We start from the raw sequence: 24,968 nt of genomic DNA on the forward strand, positions 1-24,968 counted from the left end.
CTGCATTAATCACAAAGCCTAATGTGACAAAACTGACATTTTCATGTTTTGAATCTGTCAGACTGTAGTGTGCCAAAACTGCATCCTTCTCGTCAGTACATCTCCATTCTGCTGCTTTTATTTGAAACTGATAGCTCACTGGGTAGCAAATTCATAGGATCTGTCTTTTGCAGGGATTATCCAATGAGGTGGAGGAAACTGCCTCTAGTCTGGTCACACATCCAGGTCAAGACTGAAACCAGCCTTGTGAGCTGGTGTGGCCTCTTTGCCTCTCAACAAAGGCAGAGTGTGATTCTGACACAACAATGTTGTTTTAAAGTGTTGCACAGTGAGCTAAAAGTCTGTGTTTGGACATGTGCTGACATTCAGGATCACCTGAATCAGTCAAACCCTTTGAAATTTATCATCAGGACAAGTTGATCTTTTCTGACTGACATACCCAGAGATGAAGCTAAAATAAATGATTTATTGCAACAATATACAGACACTTGTGGAAGTATGCTAATTTTGAACTAGGGGCAGATGATGGTTTTTAGATTAAAGCAGTGTGCTTGAGGCCACAGTGTCCAGAATTCAAATTCCTGTCAGACTGAAAAATCTTGAAGGTCCCTTGGGAAATGTCCTATTGCTCCCAGTGTGCAGCTGAGCACCTTGCATGGCAGCAAACTGACCTCAGTGTGTGCGGGTGAATGTGAGGCATTATTGTAAAGCACTTTGTGCAACTGTTTCAGGTGGAAAAGTGCTATAGGAATGCAGTCAGAGAGAAATTACACAAGAAGGATTCATGCTCCAACTTAGAGCTGATACTGTTGATGTTACTTTGTGTCTGTGCTCTTTATTCAATATACAATGTTGTTTTGGGGGATCCTTTCCTCTTTCAGGCCCTCGACAGCTCAAAGCACAAAAAAAAAAATCTGTGTGTGTATCATTACTACATTCTAAACAGAGCTATTAAACAAAGATGTAAAATCACCAAAGAAATGTAGTAGCATTGCAAAACACACTTTTATTAAATGTAGCAGCAGACTAAGTAAGTCCTACATATATTGGCTATGAGGACCATTGGTCTAAACTGAGCAATAAGGGGAGAAGGTCCTTAGTCAGGGAGGTGACCAAGAACCAGATGGTCACTCTGTCAGAGCTCCAGCATTCCTCTGCGATTAGAGTTTACAACCAACCCAACGTAGGTAATTTTCCCATCCAAGGCCAGTAACCATTTACGAGGTCTGTTCATAAAGTATCGTACCTTTTATTTTTTTTTAACTATATGGATTTGATTCATATGTTTTCACGTCAGACAAGCTTGAGCCCTCGTGCGCATGCGTGAGTTTTTCCACGCCTGTCGGTGACGTCATTCGCCTGTGAGCACGCCTTGTGGAAGGAGTGGTCCCGCCCCGTCGTCAGATTTTCATTGTCTGGAAATGGCGGAATGATTTGGGTTTTTTTTCCATCAGAATTTTTTCAGAAGCTGTTAGAGACTGGCACCTGGAAACCATTCGAAAAATTTATCTGGCTTTCTGTGAAAATTTTACGGGCTTCACAGAGAATAAGGTCTGTTAGTACAGCTTTAAGGACCCCTTTAAGGACGCTCGGTGCACCGCTCTCCTAGCTGCGACGACGCGGCACAAACCACCGGACCATTTCTGAGCTGATGGCTCTGTGGATACGAGACCGTCATGTGCTCTTTCTCTGGTTATCACAAGAGCTGGACATCAGCCATTTTCCGGCAGATTTCACTTTTAACAAGAGATTTTGTCATGGAAAGCTGTGCAGAGACTTCGCACGTCACGACCGATTCGCTTTGGAAGCGAGACAAGGGAACACCTCCATTTCGGCGTGTCAGACGACAAGTTTGGACATGTCTATCTCGGCTTTCAATGCTTACCAGTCGAGTGAGTTATAAGAGAAATTGTGGAGAGCTGGCCATGTCAGAACTTGTCCTCTGGCATGCCGAAACGGCGACGTTCTGTGTCTCGCTCGAACAGCGAATCGGTCATGGCGCACAAAGCCTCGCGCGGCTTTCCATGACAAAATCTCTTGTTACAAGTGAAATCTGCCAGAAAATGGTTGATGTCCAGCTCTTGTGATAACCAGAGAAAGTGCACACGACGGTCCCAGCTCCACACAGCCATCCATTTAGAAATGATCCGGTGGTTTGTGCCTGTCGTCGCGGCTCGGAGCACGGCGCGCCGAGCGCCATTGTGGGCCATCCTTAAAGCTGTACTAACAGTCCTTATTCTCTGTGAAGCCCGTAAAATTTTCACGGAAAGCCAGATAAATTTTTCGAATGGTTTCCAGCTGCCAGTCTCTAACAGCTTCTGAAAAAAATCTGATGGAAAAAAAACCCAAATCATTCCGCCATTTCCAGACAATGAAAATCCGACGACGGGGCGGGACCACTCCTTCCACAAGGCGTGCTCACAGGCGAATGACGTCACCGACAGGCGTGGAAAAACTCACGCATGCGCATGAAGGTTCAAGCTTGTCTGACGTGAAAACATATGAATCAAATCCATATAGTTTAAAAAAAATAAAAAGGTACGATACTTTATGGAAAGACCTCGTACAGCTGGGTGGAGTGGAACAGTGAGGATGAAATGTCTTCAGACAGGTAGGCTGACCGGGAATCAAATGCAGGTCTACATGTTGGTAACTCCTTATCCCAATGAGCCACATCCTTGACAATCAATCATCATAATCAAAAAATGTGTTCATCTGCTTGTTTTAGGCTGGATTTCAAAATAAGAGCTTTAGTTTTATTTTATCTCTAGTGTTTTGATAATAACAACTGAACACGAGGTCTGTACAGGAAAATATCAGACCGAGGTGTAAGCACGAAAAAAACACAGAGGTCTGATATTCCTGTACAGAGCGAGCAAGCGAGTTAATAATTTGTTTATTATACAGCTATTTATTATATATATATATATATATATATATATATATATATATATATATATATATATATATATATATATATATATATATATATATATATATATATACACACACACACACACACACACACACACACACACATGCTGACGGCTTGTAGTTAGACAAGATCATGATCTGTGTTTTTCAGATGTTGTTTAGATATTTATGGAGTATGTTCATGTCCAACTTGGTTTTTCTAATCGTGTTTTTAGCTTGCTGGTTAGTAACTAATGTGATACGCGTTCTGGACCAAATGTCATGGTAACCGGTCTGATATGGGAAACTATCAGACCAGAAATCAGCCAATCACAGTACACGTAGCATCACAGCCATATAATCATATGGTTTATAATACAAGTATGTGAAGCTCATTCAGGAAAATATGTAATCTTAAAAGAATGACTGTCACATACACAGCAAACACACATGATCTTTTCTTGTTTTGTTCATACTGTGTACTGCTCTCTGTAATAATTGCACATTTAAATATATCTGTCACTTTCATGTGGCACCTACCCGTCACTGAGCCGGACCAGTATGGCCCGGTAGAGCTGGTGCTGTGGGCTGCTGGACTGTGGAGTACAGGGGTGTATGAAAGGGTGAACCGCTGCCAGAATGAAGCCCTGCTGGTACATATCCTGCAGCTGGCCTGGAAGTTCTCGCACCGAAGAGAGATGCAGGGTGGACGTCCCACCTGGGAGACATGAACATGGAAGAAATAAGTCAGAGAAATCAATTTCCGGAATAACTGAACATCTTTTGAATTGGCTTTTTTTAATGTGGGATTTTATCTGAACACACAATTTGTATTTTACACTGAGCCTTTCACCAGTCAAACAGAGCAAGTAACTTTGTGATTAGATTGTGTTTCTGAAATTTCTCCTTTCTTTATCAGTCAACACTCAGGCTACAGTGGGTTTGATACAAAATAATAATGTGGACAAATGGAGTGTAATTTCTTCTGGGGTCAGATTGGATCCCAAGAGGAAAGTTTTAATAACTTTCTGGTTTCATCACACACAAAACTTTGTGCGTGTGTGTGTTTGTATTTCATTAAATTAGGTTGTAGTATCTGTGGGGTATGAGGACAGTAAGGGCTATGGCATTTGACCTCATGACCTTGACCTTAAGTCAAATGATTAGCCTTTGGCTGATCTTGCCTGGGCAATTCTGGAATGCAGCTATGGCCCAGTCCCAATACTGTCCCTTCACCTACCACTGAAGTGGTAGAACTAGTAGAAGTATTAGTAGCAGCAGCAGGCCTAAGTAGTGGCATAAGTGTATGCCACATTGGATCCAAATCATGTAAAAATCTCATTCTTGACTTCACCTTGGGCAAAATTATTTTTTTAAGGCCAGCGTCAGAGATACCTTCAATCACGTTAACACTGACAGAAATCAGCAAAAGGATGTGGGACAGACACAGGCAGACACGACCTTCACCCCAATTTGCATGCAATGTTCAGTGCAAATTGAAGTGAAAAACCTAAAAATCGACCTATCGCCTGAATGGAAAATGGCCTACATTTATATAGCACTTTCATGGTCAAAGCCTCTGGGGTCCGAGGGCATTTTTTGGACAGTTCACTCGCCTGGTATAAATGTTTTATTATTGCTGTTAACAGCTCTTCCTGCAACCCACAATCAAGTTTTATGCCTCTTTTTTCAGGACAACCTGTGCTTTCAGAATATATATGTTTTTGTTGTGTTTATAAGTGTAATAAAGGTTTACAATCAAAAATAGGCAAGGAAAAAATAAAGCAAAAAATAATTTTCCACACACATTTATTCAAAACACACAGCAAACTATAATAAACAACTGTTTTGACACTTTATAAAGGTAATTTGAGGTCTTGTGTGAAAGTCTGTACAACATGCTGATGGCTTTGGCATGAACGGATTAAAAGCGCATCCGTGTTGAAGTCTCACAGGACATTTTGTGACATGCTCACCTCTTCCACCATTCGGAAGATTCAGATGGCTTTCTGTGGCTTTTCAGTTGTGTGACTATCTGAGAAATTGTGGAACAGCTGGGCATGTCACAACATGTCCTGTGAGACTTCAACACGGAGGCACTTTTGCTCTGCCATTAGCTTCGTGCCAAAGCCATCGGCATGAATTTCGCTGCAACTCTTTTCATGGCAAAATCTTCTGTCACAGTGGAATGTGCCGAAAAAGTGTTGATGTCCACCTCTTCCACAATTTCTCGGATAGTCACACGATGGTCCCACATCACCACAGCGTTCACTTTGCAAATGATCTGGTCATTTCAGCATGTTGATGGCCGCCCGGAGCGCGGCTCGCTCTCCACCGTTGTGCGGACGTCTTTAAACCGGTTGTACTGCTCCTTAATCTCTGTGATGCCTAGAGGATCGTCACTGAAAGCCGTCTGAATAATCCGAATGGTTTCCACCTGGCTATTGCCCAGTTTGTGGCAAAATTTGATGCAGCCGCGCTGCTCCAGTCGTTCCGCCATTTCCTTGCAAAGAAAAAACGACGAGCGACTCCACCCATCCTCACACAAAGGCTGCTTACAAGCAAATGACGCAATCGACAGGTGTGAAAAAATTCACGCATGCGCACGAAGGTTCAAGGTTGGCTCATGCAAGCACACGTGATTCAAATCCATCAGGTTTTGGCAAAAAATAAAAAGGTCAGATACTTTTCTAACAGACCTCGTATACAAAATGGTCTGTCCGTTTTGTTGTCCATCGATATGGTAAACAGTGCTTTATGGCGAGAAAGTTATCCAGTAACATTCACATGCAAACTAGTGGAGCAATCCTGATAGTTACACACTCTTTGTTTGAGCATGTGAGATTGTCATCACAGGCTCTCCATGTGCTCCTGCTTTCACTGATCGCTGTTTTCCAATCTGACAGGCATTTGAGCTGAGGCTCCTCTGGTCACAAGCACTTGACCGTCCCTCCCAATAATTGACCTTTAGCAAATTTGACCTCCCCTGGTCAGTTCCAGAACCTACCTCCATATATGTTCGAACTTGGGTGCAAATCAGAGTGAAAACTTAAATTTTGGCTTTGTCCTCAATGTGCCACTTTTGGTGAAGATCGGAGTGAAAATCAAAATTTATACGTTTGCCAAAACAAACCCTTTAAGAACAATTATGTGATCACCTTTCATTCACATAACACATTTATTGGAAATTAACTAAAGAACCTGAATCGAGTAGTGGAAGAAACAGACAGACAAACAGAGAGACAAGCGTTGATGATAAATGACAGTGTGATAATAGCATGGTACAACATAAAGACTAAAATATATGTCCAAGACCTGATCAGATCTGAAGTTTCAAGCATAAATTTCTGGTAGAAATTCTCTCAATTAGTGAGTGACTCCATTCTAATATGCTATATATATATACACTCAACAAAAATATAAACGCAACACTTTTGGTTTTGCTCCCATTTTGTATGAGATGAACTCAAAGATCTAAAATTTTTTCCACATACACAGTATCACCATTTCCCTCAAATATTGTTCACAAACCAGTCTAAATCTGTGATAGTGAGCACTTCTCCTTTGCTGAGATAATCCATCCCACCTCACAGGTGTGCCATATCAAGATGCTGATTAGACACCATGATTAGTGCACAGGTGTGCCTTAGACTGCCCACAATAAAAGGCCACTCTGAAAGGTGCAGTTTTGTTTTATTGGGGGGGATACCAGTCAGTATCTGGTGTGACCACCATTTGCCTCATGCAGTGCAACACATCTCCTTCGCATAGAGTTGATCAGGTTGTCAATTGTGGCCATGACCGTGCTTAAAAAAAAAAAACGGTCAAAAAAAAAAAACGGGGTGGGGGGAGTTGTTCTGTTCGTGGTTACGTTACGGCAGAGCGGCGCCCCCACCTTCCCGTCCCATGGCGGCTTTCCTCTCACTCATTCCCGCAGCTTCACAGTGCTATAGACAGTAGCGAAGCAAAGACTGCAGCGAAACGAGACGAGTCATTGGATAAATGCTGGACTTTGTTCCGCCCATCGGACACTCAGCGTGTCTGGGGGTCTATGGGGCAGTGGGCTGGCCTTGGCCGGTCCGGACGTTCAGCTTCTGCATGATGATTGGATGATCTGTCTGAGGCTGAATCCCTTTTTGATTGACAGCGAAATGAGCGAATCAGCGATCTTTTGGTGTAAACATCCGTGGTAGCATTTTTAAATTTTCATTCTTTTCTGAGTTGAACCGGAGACTTTCCTAATCCTCTTAGCGGTATTTTCTTTGTTAAACACGACTAGCGACAAATCGAGCTTCTATTTCTGGTGTTTTTTTTGTAGCTGCTTGTGTTTGGAGACTGACTTCTATCACTCTTTCAGACTTCTATCGCAGTTTCTGTCCCTACCGAGCAGCGGGTGCTGCTGAGCTCCTCCACCATCACAAAGCACTCACAGGCGGACAAACTTCACACTAGCCTTCACACTTCACATTTTTTTTGTTTAAATTACTCTTAGCCACCTTTACACATAATATTATGCTCTTATATTGTCACTGTCACCTACCCCAGTTCTGTATGCGCTCTGTGTTTACTTATTTATTTCATTGCTATCACTGTTGTTCTCATATCCTTCTGGTTTAACTAATGTTTAAATATGCTTGGGTTTATTTTCTCCCCTTTCCCCCTCCCCTCTCACACACATTATATATAAGAAGTTACTGATTGTGGTTGTCTGTGGATGCTATACAATAAAAATATGCAAAATATAATCTGCACTTTTTCTGTTTATATTAGCAACATGAAGTTACTGCTGATACTGAATTAAATGTGCCACATTTTCAAATTCTACAAATAATTTAAAGCATTCATTCACCACAAGAATCACCTACATTTTAACTTCGCTCACCACTCAATTTAAAAAGAGTATACAAAAAATTATACATCCTACAAATAATAATATATATAAACAGACACATTCTGATGTTAGCCATAAAATTACACCCCAGATATCACACAGTCTGTGATATTGAGGCACCAAACTGGCAGAAGGGCATATTTGAAGATGAGCATTTCAAATGCCAACAATGACTTTAGAGTCATAGAGTCATTCCTGGTTTGTTTTGGCAATTAGCACCATGCTTCTTGCCCCATCTCCTCAATCTGGGAGTTAAAATGAGTGGATCAAAATCCAATCAGGGCTGATTGCTTCACTGTATCAGAGCGGCTCCATTCACACACTTACTTTGACTCCTTCTCAGCTCAGCTTGACTGTCCAAGTAGAGCAGACAGGAGCTTGACATTAATGAGATGCAATCAGTGAGTGGGCGGCTGTTTGATAAAGGAAATAAATAAATAAATAAAACTATGCATGTAACTGCTGCATAAAACGCTTTCTCAACAGTATTCTTTCCCAGCACCCCCCCCAACCCCCCCCCCACCCCGGCCTGCCCCTCGGTGGATGAGATATGGAGAACCTCCAGCAAACAGCCACTGGGGATGGCCTTGCTCGACGAGCAAGCAGCTGTGTTCCAACCAGCCACACACGGCTTCTGTCAGGGAACATCGGCCAATCAGGACACACACTAACGAGCGAGGAAGGGAGAGCGATTTAGGTTAGGGAACGGGGGGGACGAATGGAAAGAAGGCAACATGCAAAACAAGGCTGAGGAGAGGATAATCTGGAAAGATGGTGGAGAAAAAGAAAGAGGACAAGATGGGGGGGGCAGAGGGGAAGTTTGAGACCACTGTTTTGGATGCGTGACTGCTGGGATTCCAGCGGTACGCTACACAAAGTGACATTTACTGCAGACCGAACAGCTGGGGCACGTGGGAGCATGCCAACATAAAGAGCTGGATGGATGAATGAGAGACAGAGGAGGTGGGGGGGTAGATCTGGTTGTGTGTAAGCGCTGTCCCAGGACGTGGGAAATGCCACTACGGCTAATTAGAGTCAATGAAACTGTACGAAACGAAAAGATCACATCCATGAGCAAAATGTAGAAGTTGAATGGAAGGTCAGTGTCGGGAAGCGTGTAGGCGGAGCCAACTGCAGAGACAAACTCAAGCATCTGCACAGCTGCGATGTGGTTTTAGCAGACATGAAAATTCTAATCACTTACAGATTACATATGTTGTTCATCTGTTGCTGGTGAATTAATGCACCGTCAAAGACGTAATGTTTTCTGTTCTTTTTGTTTCTCTCTTTGTTAGAAATTTATTAAGATATCTCAAAAAAGATGTGAAAGAATTTCAATGAAACTTGGTAGAGAGGTCTGCCTTAGGTCAAGGATGACTAGGGATGGGTATTGATAAGATTTTATCTATTGATGCCATTATCGATTCCACTTATTAACGTGAATTTCTCCACTGTTAGATCAATAAAGTCTTATCTTATCTTATTGATCCACTTCATCAATTCCCCTATCAATACCGCTTGTGAATTTTCTGTGTACTAAAAGTAGGCTTTACAGGTTTTCTATTTCAACAACATTTTATTGAGTCTTAAAGAAAATAAATATGAAACTGGTCACTCGATCAATGATCTCTGGACAGAAATAGAAAAAAAAAACAAAATTTGTAGTTTTTCTCAAAAGCATTTCCTTTCAAACATTAATGGCACAAATCTCACTCCATACTTCTGAGCTGAACTCAGCCAGCTGCGCTACATGTCAACATCAATGTAATTCATAAAGAACACAGGACATCACATTTTGGGAGGAAAAAAACATTTTGGTTGATTGTAGTTTATTGCTTGTATTACAGCGTTTGGAAAGAGGTGTCATTTGATTTAAAACAGCGATTCGCTCTGAAGTTATTAATTCCGGCCGGACTCTAACTTGACTCGACAGAGAGCGGCGCAGTGTTTGGAGCTGTGCAAACAGAATGTAGGACGATTCTCGTTTCCTGCCTACAATAAGACAAGAGTCCCAGTTAGTGACTTTAATCCACACAAAAGTGACTCACAATTGACATCTTTAAATGGCTTTGAGAGGGTTTAAGAAGCAGACTTTCCACTTCTGAAAAGCAGAGAAGCAGAGAACCAACAAAGCAGTGGATCAGAGCACTGCTTCATTGGTTCAAGCTTTAAGCGGTTGATTGCAGACCCGCTGCAGGGTCTGCAATCAATGTGAAGTAATGAACAAAAACAACTGCTCTGAAGGACCAATAAGGGAATGGTTAAGCAAAAGGTTATTGATGTCGGTGGACTGAATAATTTCTTAATAATTCTCGAAAAGAACCAGTTCTCAATACCCATCCCTAAGGATTACTTGATTATATCATTAAGAGAGAGCAATCAAGAAAACTCTACAGGCTCCAGAGAGGGCCTCAAGGCGGCTGTGGATCCGTAGCGGGGATTCGTGGAACAATGTGCCACTTGGACACAAGCCGGGGCCTGATCACCCCAGCTGGGTCGCCCAGGCGAAGGTATATGAAGTTCAAAGACGCGAAACACCCTATGACCCTGGGTTCTTCACTGATGACGTGTCCAAGTGTCACCGGAAGGTGTATTCAACTCCTTCAACTCCAACCCCATTGATTTCCATGCTGCTTTTGCAAAACATTGTCCCCTCCTGCACATCAACAGACGACTGTTAAAGCTTTGACTGTTAAGCCCTCTAGTTGTCTAGCCCAGTGGCTGTCTCAATTCACTCATGAGAAGTGGCACAACTAGACTGTCCCTTTTCAAAGGCTGCTTGTGAAGTGGCGATATATGCAGTCTTCTCTCCCCCGCAAATGAAAGGATACAATTGTTGTCCCCTTCACAGCCAAAGCAATCATTACGCAAAGTTAATGACACAACAGACAGTCTCATTTCTGTGACCAGAGGATCCTTGGTTCAAAACCCGTCAGACTCAAAAATCAGGGCCCTCGAGCAAATCCCCAAGTTGCTCCCGGTGCATAGTGCATAGTGCTCCCGGTGTATGGGTAAATGTACAGATACATGTGATGGCTTCTAATCACAAAAAAGTGGTGGTTGATTGGTCACCATACATGTCAACCCCTTTGAGGGTCCACCTGTATAACCAAGCGAGAAAATCCATAAAATCAACACTAAAACCTTATAACCTGCAAATCGCACCAAAACCAGTTTTATAACAGTCTTTAAATGTGAAAGGAAATCGGAGCACCTGGAAGAAACCCACACAAACATGGGGAGAACATGCAAACTCCACACAGAAAGGCCACAGGTGGGAATCGAAGCAATGATTTTCTTGCTCTGAGGCAACATGCGCTAACCTCAAAGCTACCGTGCTTATTAATCTATAAGATATAAACAGATATCGGGGTGGTGGCCAAGTATTTAGTACACTTGGTTTCAGTAACAAAAGTTCCTGCTTTGAACCTCACCCCATCAGCATGGCCATGCCAATTCAACATGAAAGACCATTTAAATTACATATTATTTTTTAACTACAGGTTTAAACTATAAAATTTACATAAATATGTACGAGGTCTGTCCAAAAAGTATCGTACCTTTTTATTTTTTTCAAAAACTATATGGATTTGATTCATATGTTTTTACGTCAGCCAAGCTTGAACCTTCGTGCGCATGCGTGAGTTTTTCCACGCATGTCGGTTGCGTCATTCGCCTGTGAGCACGCCTTGTGGGAGGAGTGGTCCAGCCCCCTCGTTGGATTTTCATTGTCAGGAAATGGTGGAATGATTTGGGCTTTTTTTCCCATCAGAATTTTTTCAGAAACTGTTAGAGACAAGGAGCTGGAAACCATTTGAAAAATTTATCTGGCTTTCGGTGAAAATTTTACGGGCTTCACAGAGAATAAGGAGTGTTACTACAGCTTTAAGGACGCCCCACAATGGCGCACGGCACGCCGCTCTCCGAGCCGCCATCGAGAGACAGAAACCACCACATCATTTCTAAACGGATGGCTGTGTGGAGCCGGGACCGTCGTGAGCAATTTCTCTGGTTATCACAAGAGTTGGACATCAGCCATTTTCCGGCAGATTTCACTTTTAACAAGAGATTTTGTCACGGAAAGCCGCGCGGAGGCTTCACGTGTCACGACCGATTCACTGATCGAGCGAGACAAAGGAACACCTCCGTTTCGGAGTACCATGTTGTGTGGGCCGCTGAAGAGGAGGTACTGCTGGCCCACCACCACCAGATGGCGCCCTGCTTGGAGTGCGGGCTTCAAGCACAAGAGGGCGCCGGAGCCACTGGGAGTGACAGCTGTCACTCATCCTCAGCACCAGCTGTCACTCATTCATCTCATCACCATCACCATAAAGGCCGGACTGCAACTCCACCTCCTCGCCGAGAAATCAGCTACCATTCAGGTAATTTTCTCTGCTGACTCAACACATTGAGTATTAATCTGAACTTCTTTGCAGCCGTTTTCCTGGTGTGTCCTTATCTGTGGGATTGGCGTTTGGTGTGATCAGCGACGGCTTCGCCTCACACCCCAAACCAGATAAGTGGTGAAACAGGAGCTGCACGAGTGTGTGATTGGAGGTGGAGGTGCTCCCTCCTAACTAAACACTGACTGTGGGATTACTGAGTGTGCGAACTCACACTCATCAGGACTGTCTCTGTTTTCTGCCAGCAGTACCGGGTCTGACTGCTGAAGACAGCGGTCACCTGGGGCGCAGGGCTTGGCGGCTCCGGTGTTCTTCAGCTCCGTTGGTGTTGGAAGCTGTGTGGGGATCCGGCTCTTCTCTCGCCAGGCGTCTTCTATCGTCGAGCCTGCCCACACGTCACCTGGTGTATGATTGACAGTCCACCATATTGTTATTGTCTGTACGTCGTTGTGCGATTCACAACATTAAATTGTTACTTTTTGGCTTATCCATTGTCCGTTCATTAACGCCCCCTGTTGTGGGTCTGTGTCACGACACTTTCACAACATACCAGGGGACATGTTGGGACGTGCCCAGCTCTCCACAATTTCTCTTATACTCACTGGGCTGGTAAGCATTGAAAGCCGAAATAGGCATGTCCCAACTTGTCCTCTAACACTCCGAAACGGAGGTGTTCCTTTGTCTCGCTCGATCAGCAAATCGGTCGTGACGTGCGAAGCCTCCGCACGGCTTTCCATGACAAAATCTCTTGTTAAAAGTGAAATCTGCCGGAAACTGGCTGATGTCCAGCTCTTGTGATAACCAGAGAAATTGCTCACAATGGTCCCGGCTCCACACAGCCATCCGTTTAGAAATGATGTGGTGTTTTCTGCCTCTCGATGGTGGCTCGGAGCGCAGCGCGCCGTGCGCCATTGTGGGGCATCCTTAAAGCTGTAGTAACACTCCTTATTCTCTGTGAAGCCCGTAAAATTTTCACCGAAAGCCAGATACATTTTTTGAATGGTTTCCAGCTGCCTGTCTCTAACAGTTTCTGAAAAAATTCTGATGGAAAAAAGCCCAAATCATTCCGCCATTTCCTCGCAATGAAACAACAATGAGAGGGGTGGACCAGTGCTCACTCAAAGCCTGCCCACAGGTGAATGACGCAACTGACAGAAGTGGAAAAACTCACGCATGCGCACGAAGGTTCAAGCTTGGCTGACGTAAAAACATATGAATCAAATCCATATAGTTTTTGAAAAAAATAAAAAGGTACGATACTTTTTGGACAGACCTCGTATGTGCAAACCATTTACATATTCATTGTAATTTTGACAGAATTCCCCTGGAAAGCACAGCTGCCAGAATTTTTCTGTAAAAACAACTGGATTGTTTTTACAGTGTAGAAGCTGAATTTTATTTCTTGTAAACCAAAACAACCCATTACCCACATCACGTTTGTCTGCTTATCTTTAATTTAAAACAGAAAAAGTCACAGACAAGTACAAGAGTGTACAGTTTATAACTTTTCATATTTTAATCTCGAATGATGAAGTGAACTGAAGAAAGAGTGAAAATCATTGAATTATCTCGACAGTGGTGCGGTCATAAACGTCGTACAGCGTGTTTTTGTTGTTTTTTACATATATAAACGTGTTACAGCATTTCTTTTTTTAAATAAACATCTTACAGTGTTTTTTTTTATTTTGGACACCGTTTCTGTGCTGTGCGTGTAATCGACGTGAAGACACGCATGCATTAAACTTCGTCAAAAGATTATGAAAGTTATTTTTTAATGTCACGTATTGAACAACCAACATGCCGTTATTTTTGTCTGGGAGCAGGAGGAGATCGTTTAAAAAGCTGCAGAACGTCTGTAAGTGCTGCAGTGAGTGAGTGCGTGCTCCCGTGCCAGGAGATACAAATTCTGTCTCGGAGAACTACTTTGGCACGACACCGGAAGACAAGTCTAGAAGTTACAGTAATGCGTGAGACTCGGAAAACAAGCATCCGGTTTGTTTAGAACAATGTCTTTTTGTGACGATCATTTAAAATGTTTAAGAAAAACAACAGTAAAACTCATTGGGTCCAAATGTAGCTGTGAGCTCTGAGTGCTATTCTAGTTTCTTAAAGTAAACACTGTGAGATAAAGACCTCTTTGTAAGAGAGACCTGAGTACAGCAGTCCAAATATGACAAGAGTGCTCTGTGAGCACGATATCCCCTGCTGGCAAATGCTGCTTTGGGACGAGTGCTTGCTACATTCTGGTAATATTTCAAGGTATGTGATAATTGATTTCAGAATGCAGACAACTGATGAAACTAGCGGTGCCTAGGTTTGTTAATCAAGGGCCTAACTCTGCTAAAATGTGTCAGTCTTGTACAATATTACAATATGCATATTATCAATCAATCAATCAATCAATCAATCAATCAATCAATCAATTTTTTTATATAGCGCCAAATCACAACAAACAGTTGCCCCAAGGCGCTTTATATTGTAAGGCAAGGCCATACAATAATTATGTAAAACCCCAATGGTCAAAACGACCCCCTGTGAGCAAGCACTTGGCTACAGTGGGAAGGAAAAACTCCCTTTTAACAGGAAGAAACCTCCAGCAGAACCAGGCTCAGGGAGGGGCAGTCTTCTGCTGGGACTGGTTGGGGCTGAGGGAGAGAACCAGGAAAAAGACATGCTGTGGAGGGGAGCAGAGATTGATCACTAATGATTAAATGCAGAGTGGTGCATACAGAGCAAAAAGAGAAAGAAACAGTGCATCATGGGAACCCCCCAGCAGTCTACGTCTATAGCAGCATAACTAAGGGATGGTTCAGGGTCACCTGATCCAGCCCTAACTATAAGCTTTAGCAAAAAGGAAAGTTTTAAGCCTAATCTTAAAAGTAGAGAGGGTGTCTGTCTCCCTGATCTGAATTGGGAGCTGGTTCCACAGGAGAGGAGCCTGAAAGCTGAAGGCTCTGCCTCCCATTCTACTCTTACAAACCCTAGGAACTACAAGTAAGCCTGCAGTCTGAGAGCGAAGCGCTCTATTGGGGTGATATGGTACTACGAGGTCCCTAAGATAAGATGGGACCTGATTATTCAAAACCTTATAAGTAAGAAGAAGAATTTTAAATTCTATTCTAGAATTAACAGGAAGCCAATGAAGAGAGGCCAATATGGGTGAGATATGCTCTCTCCTTCTAGTCCCCGTCAGTACTCTAGCTGCAGCATTTTGAATTAACTGAAGGCTTTTTAGGGAACTTTTAGGACAACCTGATAATAATGAATTACATTAGTCCAGCCTAGAGGAAATAAATGCATGAATTAGTTTTTCAGCATCACTCTGAGACAAGACCTTTCTGATTTTAGAGATATTGCGTAAATGCAAAAAAGCAGTCCTACATATTTGTTTAATATGCGCTTTGAATGACATATCCTGATCAAAAATGACTCCAAGATTTCTCACAGTATTACTAGAGGTCAGGGTAATGCCATCCAGAGTAAGGATCTGGTTAGACACCATGTTTCTAAGATTTGTGGGGCCAAGTACAATAACTTCAGTTTTATCTGAGTTTAAAAGCAGGAAATTAGAGGTCATCCATGTCTTTATGTCTGTAAGACAATCCTGCAGTTTAGCTAATTGGTGTGTGTCCTCTGGCTTCATGGATAGATAAAGCTGGGTATCATCTGCGTAACAATGAAAATTTAAGCAATACCGTCTAATAATACTGCCTAAGGGAAGCATGTATAAAGTGAATAAAATTGGTCCTAGCACAGAACCTTGTGGAACTCCATAATTAACTTTAGTCTGTGAAGAAGATTCCCCATTTACATGAACAAATTGTAATCTATTAGACAAATATGATTCAAACCACCGCAGCGCAGTGCCTTTAATACCTATGGCATGCTCTAATCTCTGTAATAAAATTTTATGGTCAACAGTATCAAAAGCAGCACTGAGGTCTAACAGAACAAGCACAGAGATGAGTCCACTGTCCGAGGCCATAAGAAGATCATTTGTAACCTTCACTAATGCTGTTTCTGTCCTATGATGAATTATAAAACCTGACTGAAACTCTTCAAATAGACCATTCCTCTGCAGATGATCAGTTAGCTGTTTTACAACTACCCTTTCAAGAATTTTTGAGAGAAAAGGAAGGTTGGAGATTGGCCTATAATTAGCTAAAATAGCTGGGTCAAGTGATGGCTTTTTAAGTAATGGTTTAATTACTGCCACCTTAAAAGCCTGTGGTACATAGCCAACTAACAAAGATAGATTGATCATATTTAAGATCGAAGCATTAAATAATGGTAGGGCTTCCTTGAGCAGCCTGGTAGGAATGGGGTCTAATAAACATGTTGATGGTTTGGATGAAGTAACTAATGAAAATAACTCAGACAGAACAATCGGAGAGAAAGAGTCTAACCAAATACCGGCATCACTGAAAGCAGCCAAAGATAACGATACGTCTTTGGGATGGTTATGAGTAATTTTTTCTCTAATAGTTAAAATTTTGTTAGCAAAGAAAGTCATGAAGTCATTACTAGTTAAAGTTAATGGAATACTCAGCTCAATAGAGCTCTGACTCTTTGTCAGCCTGGCTACAGTGCTGAAAAGAAACCTGGGGTTGTTCTTATTTTCTTCAATTAGTGATGAGTAGAAAGATGTCCTAGCTTTATGGAGGGCTTTTTTATAGAGCAACAGACTCTTTTTCCAGGCTAAGTGAAGATCTTCTAAATTAGTGAGACGCCATTTCCTCTCCAACTTACGGGTTATCTGCTTTAAGCTACGAGTTTGTGAGTTATACCACGGAGTCAGACTTTAGCAACCTATAGCAACCTATAACAAGAAGCTGGATGTACAATCAAGGGCCATAACTCTGCCGAAATGTGTCAATCTTGTACAATATTACAATATGCGTATTAGCAACATATAACAAGAAGCTGAACCAAGTTTCCCAAAATTCCTCCTAAAAATGTGTGATAATTGATTTCAGAATGCAGACAACTGATGAAACTAGCAGTGCCTAGGTTTGTTAATCAAGGGCCTAACTCTGCTAAAATGTGTCAGTCTTGTACAATATTACAATATGCGTATTAGCAACCTATAACAAGAAGCTGAATCAAGTTTCCCAAAATTCCTCCTAAAAATGTGAGAGGAGTTGATTTCAGAATGCAGGCACCCACTTATGAAACTGATGGAGGATAGATTTGTTAATCAAGGGCCATAACTCTGCCGAAATGTGTCAATCTTGTACAATATTACAATGTGCGTATTAGCAACATATAACAAGAAGCTGAACCAAGTTCCCAAAATTCCTCCAAAATGTGTGATAATTGATTTCAGAATGCAGACAACTGATGAAACTAGCAGTGCCTAGGTTTGTTAATCAAGGGCCTAACTCTGCTAAAATGTGTCAGTCTTGTACAATATTACAATATGCGTATTAGCAACGTATAACAAGAAGCTGAATCAAGTTTCCCAAAATTCCTCCTAAAAATGTGAGAGGAGTTGATTTCAGAATGCAGGCACCCACTTATGAAACTGATGGAGTCTAGATTTGTTAATCAATGGCCATAACTCTGCCGGAATGTGTCAATCTTGTACAATATTACAATATGCGTATTAGCAACATATAACAAGAAGCTGAACCAAGTTTCCCAAAATTCCTCCTAAAAATGTGTAATAATTGATTTCAGAATGCAGACAACTGATGAAACCAGCAGTGCCTAGGTTTGTTAATCAAGGGCCTAACTCTGCTAAAATGTGTCAGTCTTGTACAATATTGCAATATGCGTATTAGCAACCTATAACAAGAAGCTGAATCAAGTTTCCCAAAATTCCTCCTAAAAATGTGTGAGGAGTTGATTTCAGAATGCAGGCACCCACTTATGAAACTGATGGAGTCTAGATTTGTTAATCAAGGGCCATAACTCTGCCGAAATGTGTCAATCTTGTACAATATTACAATATGCGTATTAGCAACATATAACAAGAAGCTGTACCAAGTTTCCCAAAATTCCTCCTAAAAATGTGTGATAATTGATTTCAGAATGCAGACAACTGATGAAACTAGCAGTGCCTACGTTTGTTAATCAAGGGCCTAACTCTGCTAAAATGTGTCAGTCTTGTACAATATTACAATATGCATATTAGCAACCTATAACAAGAAGCTGAATCAAGTTTCCCAAAATTCCTCCTAAAAATGTGAGAGGAGTTGATTTCAGAATGCAGGCACCCACTTATGAAACAGATGGAGTCTAGATTTGTTAATCAAGGGCCATAACTCTGCCAAAATGTGTCAATCTTGTACAATATTACAATATGCGTATTAGCAACCTATAACAAGAAGCTGAATCAAGTTTCCCAAAATTCCTCCTAAAAATGTGAGAGGAGTTGATTTCAGAATGCAGGCACTCACTTATGAAACTGATGGAGTCTAGATTTGTTAATCAAGGGCCATAACTCTGCCAAAATGTGTCAATCTTGTACAATATTACAATATGCGTATTAGCAACATATAACAAGAAGCTGAACCAAGTTTCCCAAAATTCCTCCTAAAAATGTGTGAGGAGTTGATTTCAGAATGCAGGCACCCACTTATGAAACTGATGGAGTCTAGATTTGTTAATCAAGGGCCATAACTCTGGTAAAATGCACCCAACTCGAAAGATATAATAATATGCACATTACCAACCCATAACAAGGACTTGTATCAAGTGTCAAGTAATTCCTCCTACGAATGTGAGAGAAGTTCATTTCAGAACGCTTGTACCCTTTTTTGGGACAGACAAACTGACAGACAGACAGAAATAGCCAGGACACAATCCGCCTTCAGGCCTTCACTCAGCAGGGGAAAAAACTTAAGGCATATGTATCACCAAAAAAGTATCAAACTAAATAATACTACATAGAGACATAACTGAAGCATACAAAAACAAGAGCAATTGGAATCGAAGATTCCTGACAGGTGCCAATCCGTATCTGAATTACCTCCAAACTTCAGTGGAGTCTTCTATGTCCTAAAATCTGTTTGTGGTGCAAATATGGTGAGAATCCGTGAAGTAGTTTTGATGTAATCCTTAAAAGCCTACAAAGTGAAATCCTGAGCCAGAATCCGGATCTGGATCCGCATCACCTCCAAAGTTCAGTGGAGTCTTCAATGCCCTAATATGTATCTGTGGTGAATATTTAAATAAATCTTGAAACATATTTTAATTCTTCACATTTCTGAGGGAGTCAGTATTCATAAGCTCAGTATCAACCCTGAGGTATAGTACTTGGTTGGTTTAAAACCTTTAAAACTGACAAGGCATGCTGTGAATTTTTAAAATTACTTGTACTTATTGCTATGAGGAGAAACAGCTCCCATTGATTTTGACACCTAATTCATAATAGGCAGCTTTCCGTTGCCCTCCAAACTGTACACTTTGAAATAGCAAATTAAATATATGCTTAATGTAAACACGTTTATTTAAAAAATCCACTCCCCTGGAAGTCGCAAAAACAAAATTTTATGCATTGTCCATCTCACACACATACAAGTGCTCAATCAGGTTTTGTATACAGGATTTGATACACCACTGCCTGAGAATTGCTTCATACACAATGCATATATCCAACCTAGGGATGGTAGACCCATGTGGTGGGGCCTCCATGTCACCTTATTGGTTTGAGCCCAAATGGAACTAAATGAGGGAGGACTGGTCAGCAGGTGCTTGCCAGCAAACTCTCCTTTAACTGAAAAACCCTGAGGGAGACTCAGAATAACAAAATTGAGGGATTCAATCTCCACTGGGTTTTGGAAATAATTAGCGGTGTCCTCAAAGTATGTGAAGAACTTGACTAGGAAAAGGGACATCTGGGCTTCCTTACTTAACCTGCTGTCGCCACAACCCATAAAAATGGATGGATTTCAACCCCATCTCCATTTTTCATTTATCCATATCTTACTTCTTTCCAAAATGTCATAAAAATTGCTTCAGCAAATGCTGATAAAACTCCATTCAAAAAAACTCAACATTTTCTTGTATTTCTATTCTGATTTGTATGTTTTCAATGTCTAAAATTGATTACAGTCCCAATTTTTTGTCATAAAAAATTTATAATGCACTTAATCTGTCACACACTCAGCCTTTCTATAAATGAAAGACATTAGAAGGCACTCTGCTCGCTGTACGCAATACAATATAAATGCGCAAGTAAATATACCTATGTTGCTAATGGTATTTTTGACTATGTATGTATGAATGATTTCATCAGATAAGTGAAATATGGCAGGTAGACAAAATGGTAATAGACCAATAGAGAGTTGGTCAACTGGGAATATAATATGCTGCTACAAAATGGGAATTTCTGAGTAGGCGAAATGGGAGTAGGGCCAACTGAGCATAAATCATGCTTTAGATCATCTATGTAAACATCTTGGATGTTGAGTTATACAAAAAAGAGATGTGTTGTAGAATATGTTTTCCTTGACCTTAACCTTTGATTATACTACTCCAAAATCTAATCACCTCTTAACATTTTTCATAGTAATATTCCCACCAATTTTGATCCAGCTCAGCTTCTTGGTTGTTAAGCTATACACCCCCCCCCCCCCCCCCCCCGAAAACTATTTCTTCAGAGCTTTTTTTTCTTGATATTGACCTTTGGCCAAACCACTCCAAAATGTAATCACTACTAGATGTCTATCCAAGTAATATTCCCACTTAGTTAAAAGGGAATCCGTCCAGCTATTTTTGAGTTATCTTGTCGACAGACACACAGATGCCAGTGTAAACAATAACCTGTTCGTCGCTTCACCCAATACACAGGTTAAAAATGAAAATCAACATTTGCTGTTCAGACGCAGATATTAACTCAGCTTTATAAAACACACTTTCGCCAACAAGAACTTCAGGAAAAGCATTCACTTTCCCAACTGCAACATCAGAAGAAGGGATTTGTGGAAGAAGGTTGTTTGTGCCAGTCAGGAGGCAGCCTGAGAGCGGCATGGCTTCGGATCCCAACTATTTCTTCTGGTTCACTTTGAAACCACGAGAGAGGCAGAAGAAAGGGGGGGAAAATTATATGTTAGACCCTTAGGACCTAAGTACTTTGGCTAAAAATAGCCCCCCAAATTTCTCAATCACACTCTGTCCTACTGAGCCCACAGCGAAGAAGCTTTAGAAGTTAAAATACGCAGAGAAATTAACAAAGAAATAGGCCACCATTGCAAATGAGTGAAACATATCCATCTATACCCCATCTTCTTCTCCTCCCTCTGTTCTACCCACATCTGCCACAAATGGAATTAATCCTTCTGTGATATTGTTTTTCCCCATTCTCTCGTAATTTTTTGCCGGTACACGAACCGGGGAAGATGCTGCTGCGTATATACGTGATTCACGTGGCTCGTGAATATTGAGTAGAGAATGAAAATGTCTTTGCTTGCTCGGTGATTCCCTGAGCTGAGATGAGTAAATAAGGAATGGTTTCAATTAGGCGGGTGAACACAGCCACTGGCGACCTCTTAAGTTGGCTTTAATTGCTGTGCAAGCTTCCAAAAAATCTCATCCAGAGGCCTTTAAAGACAAACGCACTGCATTGATTTATCAGAGTGAATGTGATTTAGTGTGTCGTCCCCAGAGCACAACGTTAGCCCAGTGCCGGCTCTCCAAATCAGGCACAGTTCTGAGGATGTTTACTCCGGCCTGTGGAAATTGATTTATCCCAGAGACATGACTTTATGTGCATAGATGAGTGCAACTTATTTTGCTGTTGAACTCGTGTACACAAGTGTCTGCGATCGTGTTTTAAACTGTCGATATTCCAGTCTTTTGAAGGAGCATGTATGCGATCACACAGCCTGTCTGGTAAACTTTACCAACAGGCAGCCAATTACTTCTCTTCTGTGTTTTTGTTTACCTTGGAAGAAAATGCTCACACATATTACAAGAGAAGACCCCAAACAGAAACAAATCACTTTGTGACAAATAATGAGAAAAAACCCCCCCCAAAAAACAAAAAAAAAAACAGGGCTTCAAGCTGACAACCAACAAATTGGATTTCTGAAAAATCGTGTTTGCGCAGAGCTGTCAGAGAAACACCAGCTTTAAACATGCAGGAGCAAATAAAGGTGGAGGAAATGTCGGCGTGAATTTATGAAGAAGGGCCGACGGGTTCCTTCAGGCGAATGGGGAGACGCGTGTTTAGCAGCTCACTGCTCATTGTGGATGACAAACGGTCAGGGGTCAGAGAGGTTGTTATGTTGCATGATTATCAAGAGTTTCCTGCAGAGATGAAGAAAAGGAGCGGGAGCATGGTGGGCGATCCTCACCTGACTTTAACACATACATGAGAGCAGTTCATCGACAGCACAGCATAAATAATGAACATCTGCTCTGTTTATTTCTGTGCTGATGACCTTCCACATGTAACCAAACACAATCAGTAGGAGCTGATTGGCTGACAGCATGCAAGGCTCATATCAAAACAATTCATTCTGTATGAACATGCAGTCGGGATGCAAGTATTTAGATGATATAAGTACACAGAGAGATTTTTCTTAACAAGAAGGTGTGAAATTGCAGCTACAGTTTGTCAGAAAGCACATGGGAGCCTTGATTTCATCTGATTTCTCCAACCTGGTCTCACGGCAAGTCGTGATTCAGCAGCACGAAATATACATTAATCTATTGGTTCGTGATATTGTGACAAAAAGCGCCTCATTTTCATCACGGCAGCATAAATTCATTCCATTTCATTCCGTGATGGCTGCACGAAATTAAAAGTGAAGCGGGGGGGTCGGGGGTGGTTAAGGTTAGGGTTGGGGGTAGGAGTAGGGTTAGGAATAGTGAGTTAAAAAAAAAAAACATGTCATGTAAATTTGACTCGTTTTGTGACGGGCGCATGAAAAAAAAAACAAAAAAAACAAACAAAAAAAATGTGAGACTGGGCTGGATTTCTATCATGAAAATCCTTCTCTGTGCCACTCCAACATGAATTTGGAACTTCTGTTGCAACAAACAAAAGATGCACAATGGACAGTTTTTTTGCCTTTCACAACTACAAAAGTGTAGAAATCTTTTAGAGTTGTCATGGAAGTTTTGGTGGCTTCCCTCACTTGTCTCGTTCTTGTATGGTCACTCAGCATTTGTGAACTTGACACAGATTTATCATGCACTACCAAACTGTTACTGATGTAAATGAAATCCAAAACATTTTCAGCGACTCAGAAATGTTCATCTTTCCATCCCATGTAAAGAAAACTGGCTTGAAAAGTTTTTTGTATTAACAACAATTCTTATATTTAGTTTGTTCAATGACTCATGACCTCTGAAAATGTAAGGTCTCATTAAAAAATGCTGTAATTCTAAAATGTTAATGCAGTATTTCAAAAGTTCTTTTCCCTTTTGAAGCAACGATCCCCACGTCACCGTGCACAACAACACACGAGCCCGTATCCTGGAAGCAGCTCAAAGCTGAAAATATCCTGGCAAGGAATCTTAGCCTAACAGTGAACCAGCAGGTGTCTGAGAGCAACTCTGAGCAAGAAGGGGACAAAAACTCTTATCTTTGTGAGGAGGCGCGGTTGACCCCCGTTGCTAGGTGTGACGCTGTCCTCTACGTGGTGTGATTGGTTGTCATGGAAAGGCGAGGAGAAATAAAAAAACAAATGCCCTCCTAGTTATGAATGGACAGTGAAATCAACCAATCATATAAACTGAACTGCATTAAGACGTGTAATCATGAAAATAACTTAGTGTCATGATGATGAAACTTGGCAAAATGAAATGCATTGTTACACACCTTGAAAATGTTTGAAAGTACATCATTCACATGCCGAATATCTATATATTAAAAGCGTGGGTGAGTTTTTAGTACGTTCATTGTGAATACATAATATAATTGTAAACACGTTAAAAATACATGCATGACACAAGAAAGAGGAAAAAAAGTATTTACATTGTGGTCCATTCAAAATAGATGTAATAAAAGAAAATAGCAATATTAATAATACTGATAATAATAAAAAATAATGGTAATTTTAATAGCGTGTATATGATAACAAGAGCATAAACAATTCATAAATGCATTAAGACAGTAAATTAACATAAAATAATTATGTAGATCAAGCCGGTAGCGTGTTACTGATTCGAGCTGAAAACTTCCAAATTTAAGCCTCTGTTGACCCAGGACGTCGTGAGAGAACAGAGAAGTTTCAGAAGAGGTCGGGATCAGCAGTTTATCCGGACATTCCACTGTTAAAGGAGATTTTGTAATGAAAGACGTGTGGACGGATTCGCGCGTCGGGACGCAGCCGCTCATCGCACGGCGCCACATGAAAACGCCTCCGTGTTGATAACCATTCGTAAGATTTAGGCAGCTTTCGATGGCTTTCAGTCGAGTGAGTATCCAAGAAATTGTTTAACAGCTGGGCATGTTCAAACTTGTCCTGGAAGGCTTCCAACGGGGGTGTTTAATAGTAAAAAGACAACAAATATGTAAAAGCTTGAGAATGAATGAATAAGCTTTATTCAGCACGCACATAAACAAAATACCAACATAAAAATTGTTTACTAACAAATCAAAAACAGAAGAAAATACAAGAAGTCAATTGATTTCCCAATTAGGTGCGGCCAAAAGGGCATGGGCTGAAGCAAAAGCTGATGAACGCCCACCCACTACACCAGTTACTATACACATTTAAATACACTCAGAACAAAGTAACAATCAGAAAAATACCATAACTGAACAGAACAATCAGTAATATGATAAGCAAATAAACAAAAAAGAA

General features: G+C 41.3%; 1 protein-coding gene across 1 annotated transcript in view; it reads right to left on the reverse strand.

Moving 5' to 3' along the window:
* LOC117514004 (raftlin-like) overlaps window positions 1-24,968 on the reverse strand; it is a 365,659-nt gene that overhangs the window by 201,610 nt on the left and 139,081 nt on the right. The window contains exon 3 of the mRNA XM_034174289.1: window positions 3,454-3,631. Coding sequence (XP_034030180.1) covers window positions 3,454-3,631 — 178 coding nt within the window. The remainder of the gene's footprint in view (window positions 1-3,453; window positions 3,632-24,968) is intronic.

The sequence above is a fragment of the Thalassophryne amazonica genome, chromosome 7 (assembly GCF_902500255.1).
Source record: "Thalassophryne amazonica chromosome 7, fThaAma1.1, whole genome shotgun sequence".
Lineage (NCBI taxonomy): Eukaryota > Metazoa > Chordata > Actinopteri > Batrachoidiformes > Batrachoididae > Thalassophryne > Thalassophryne amazonica.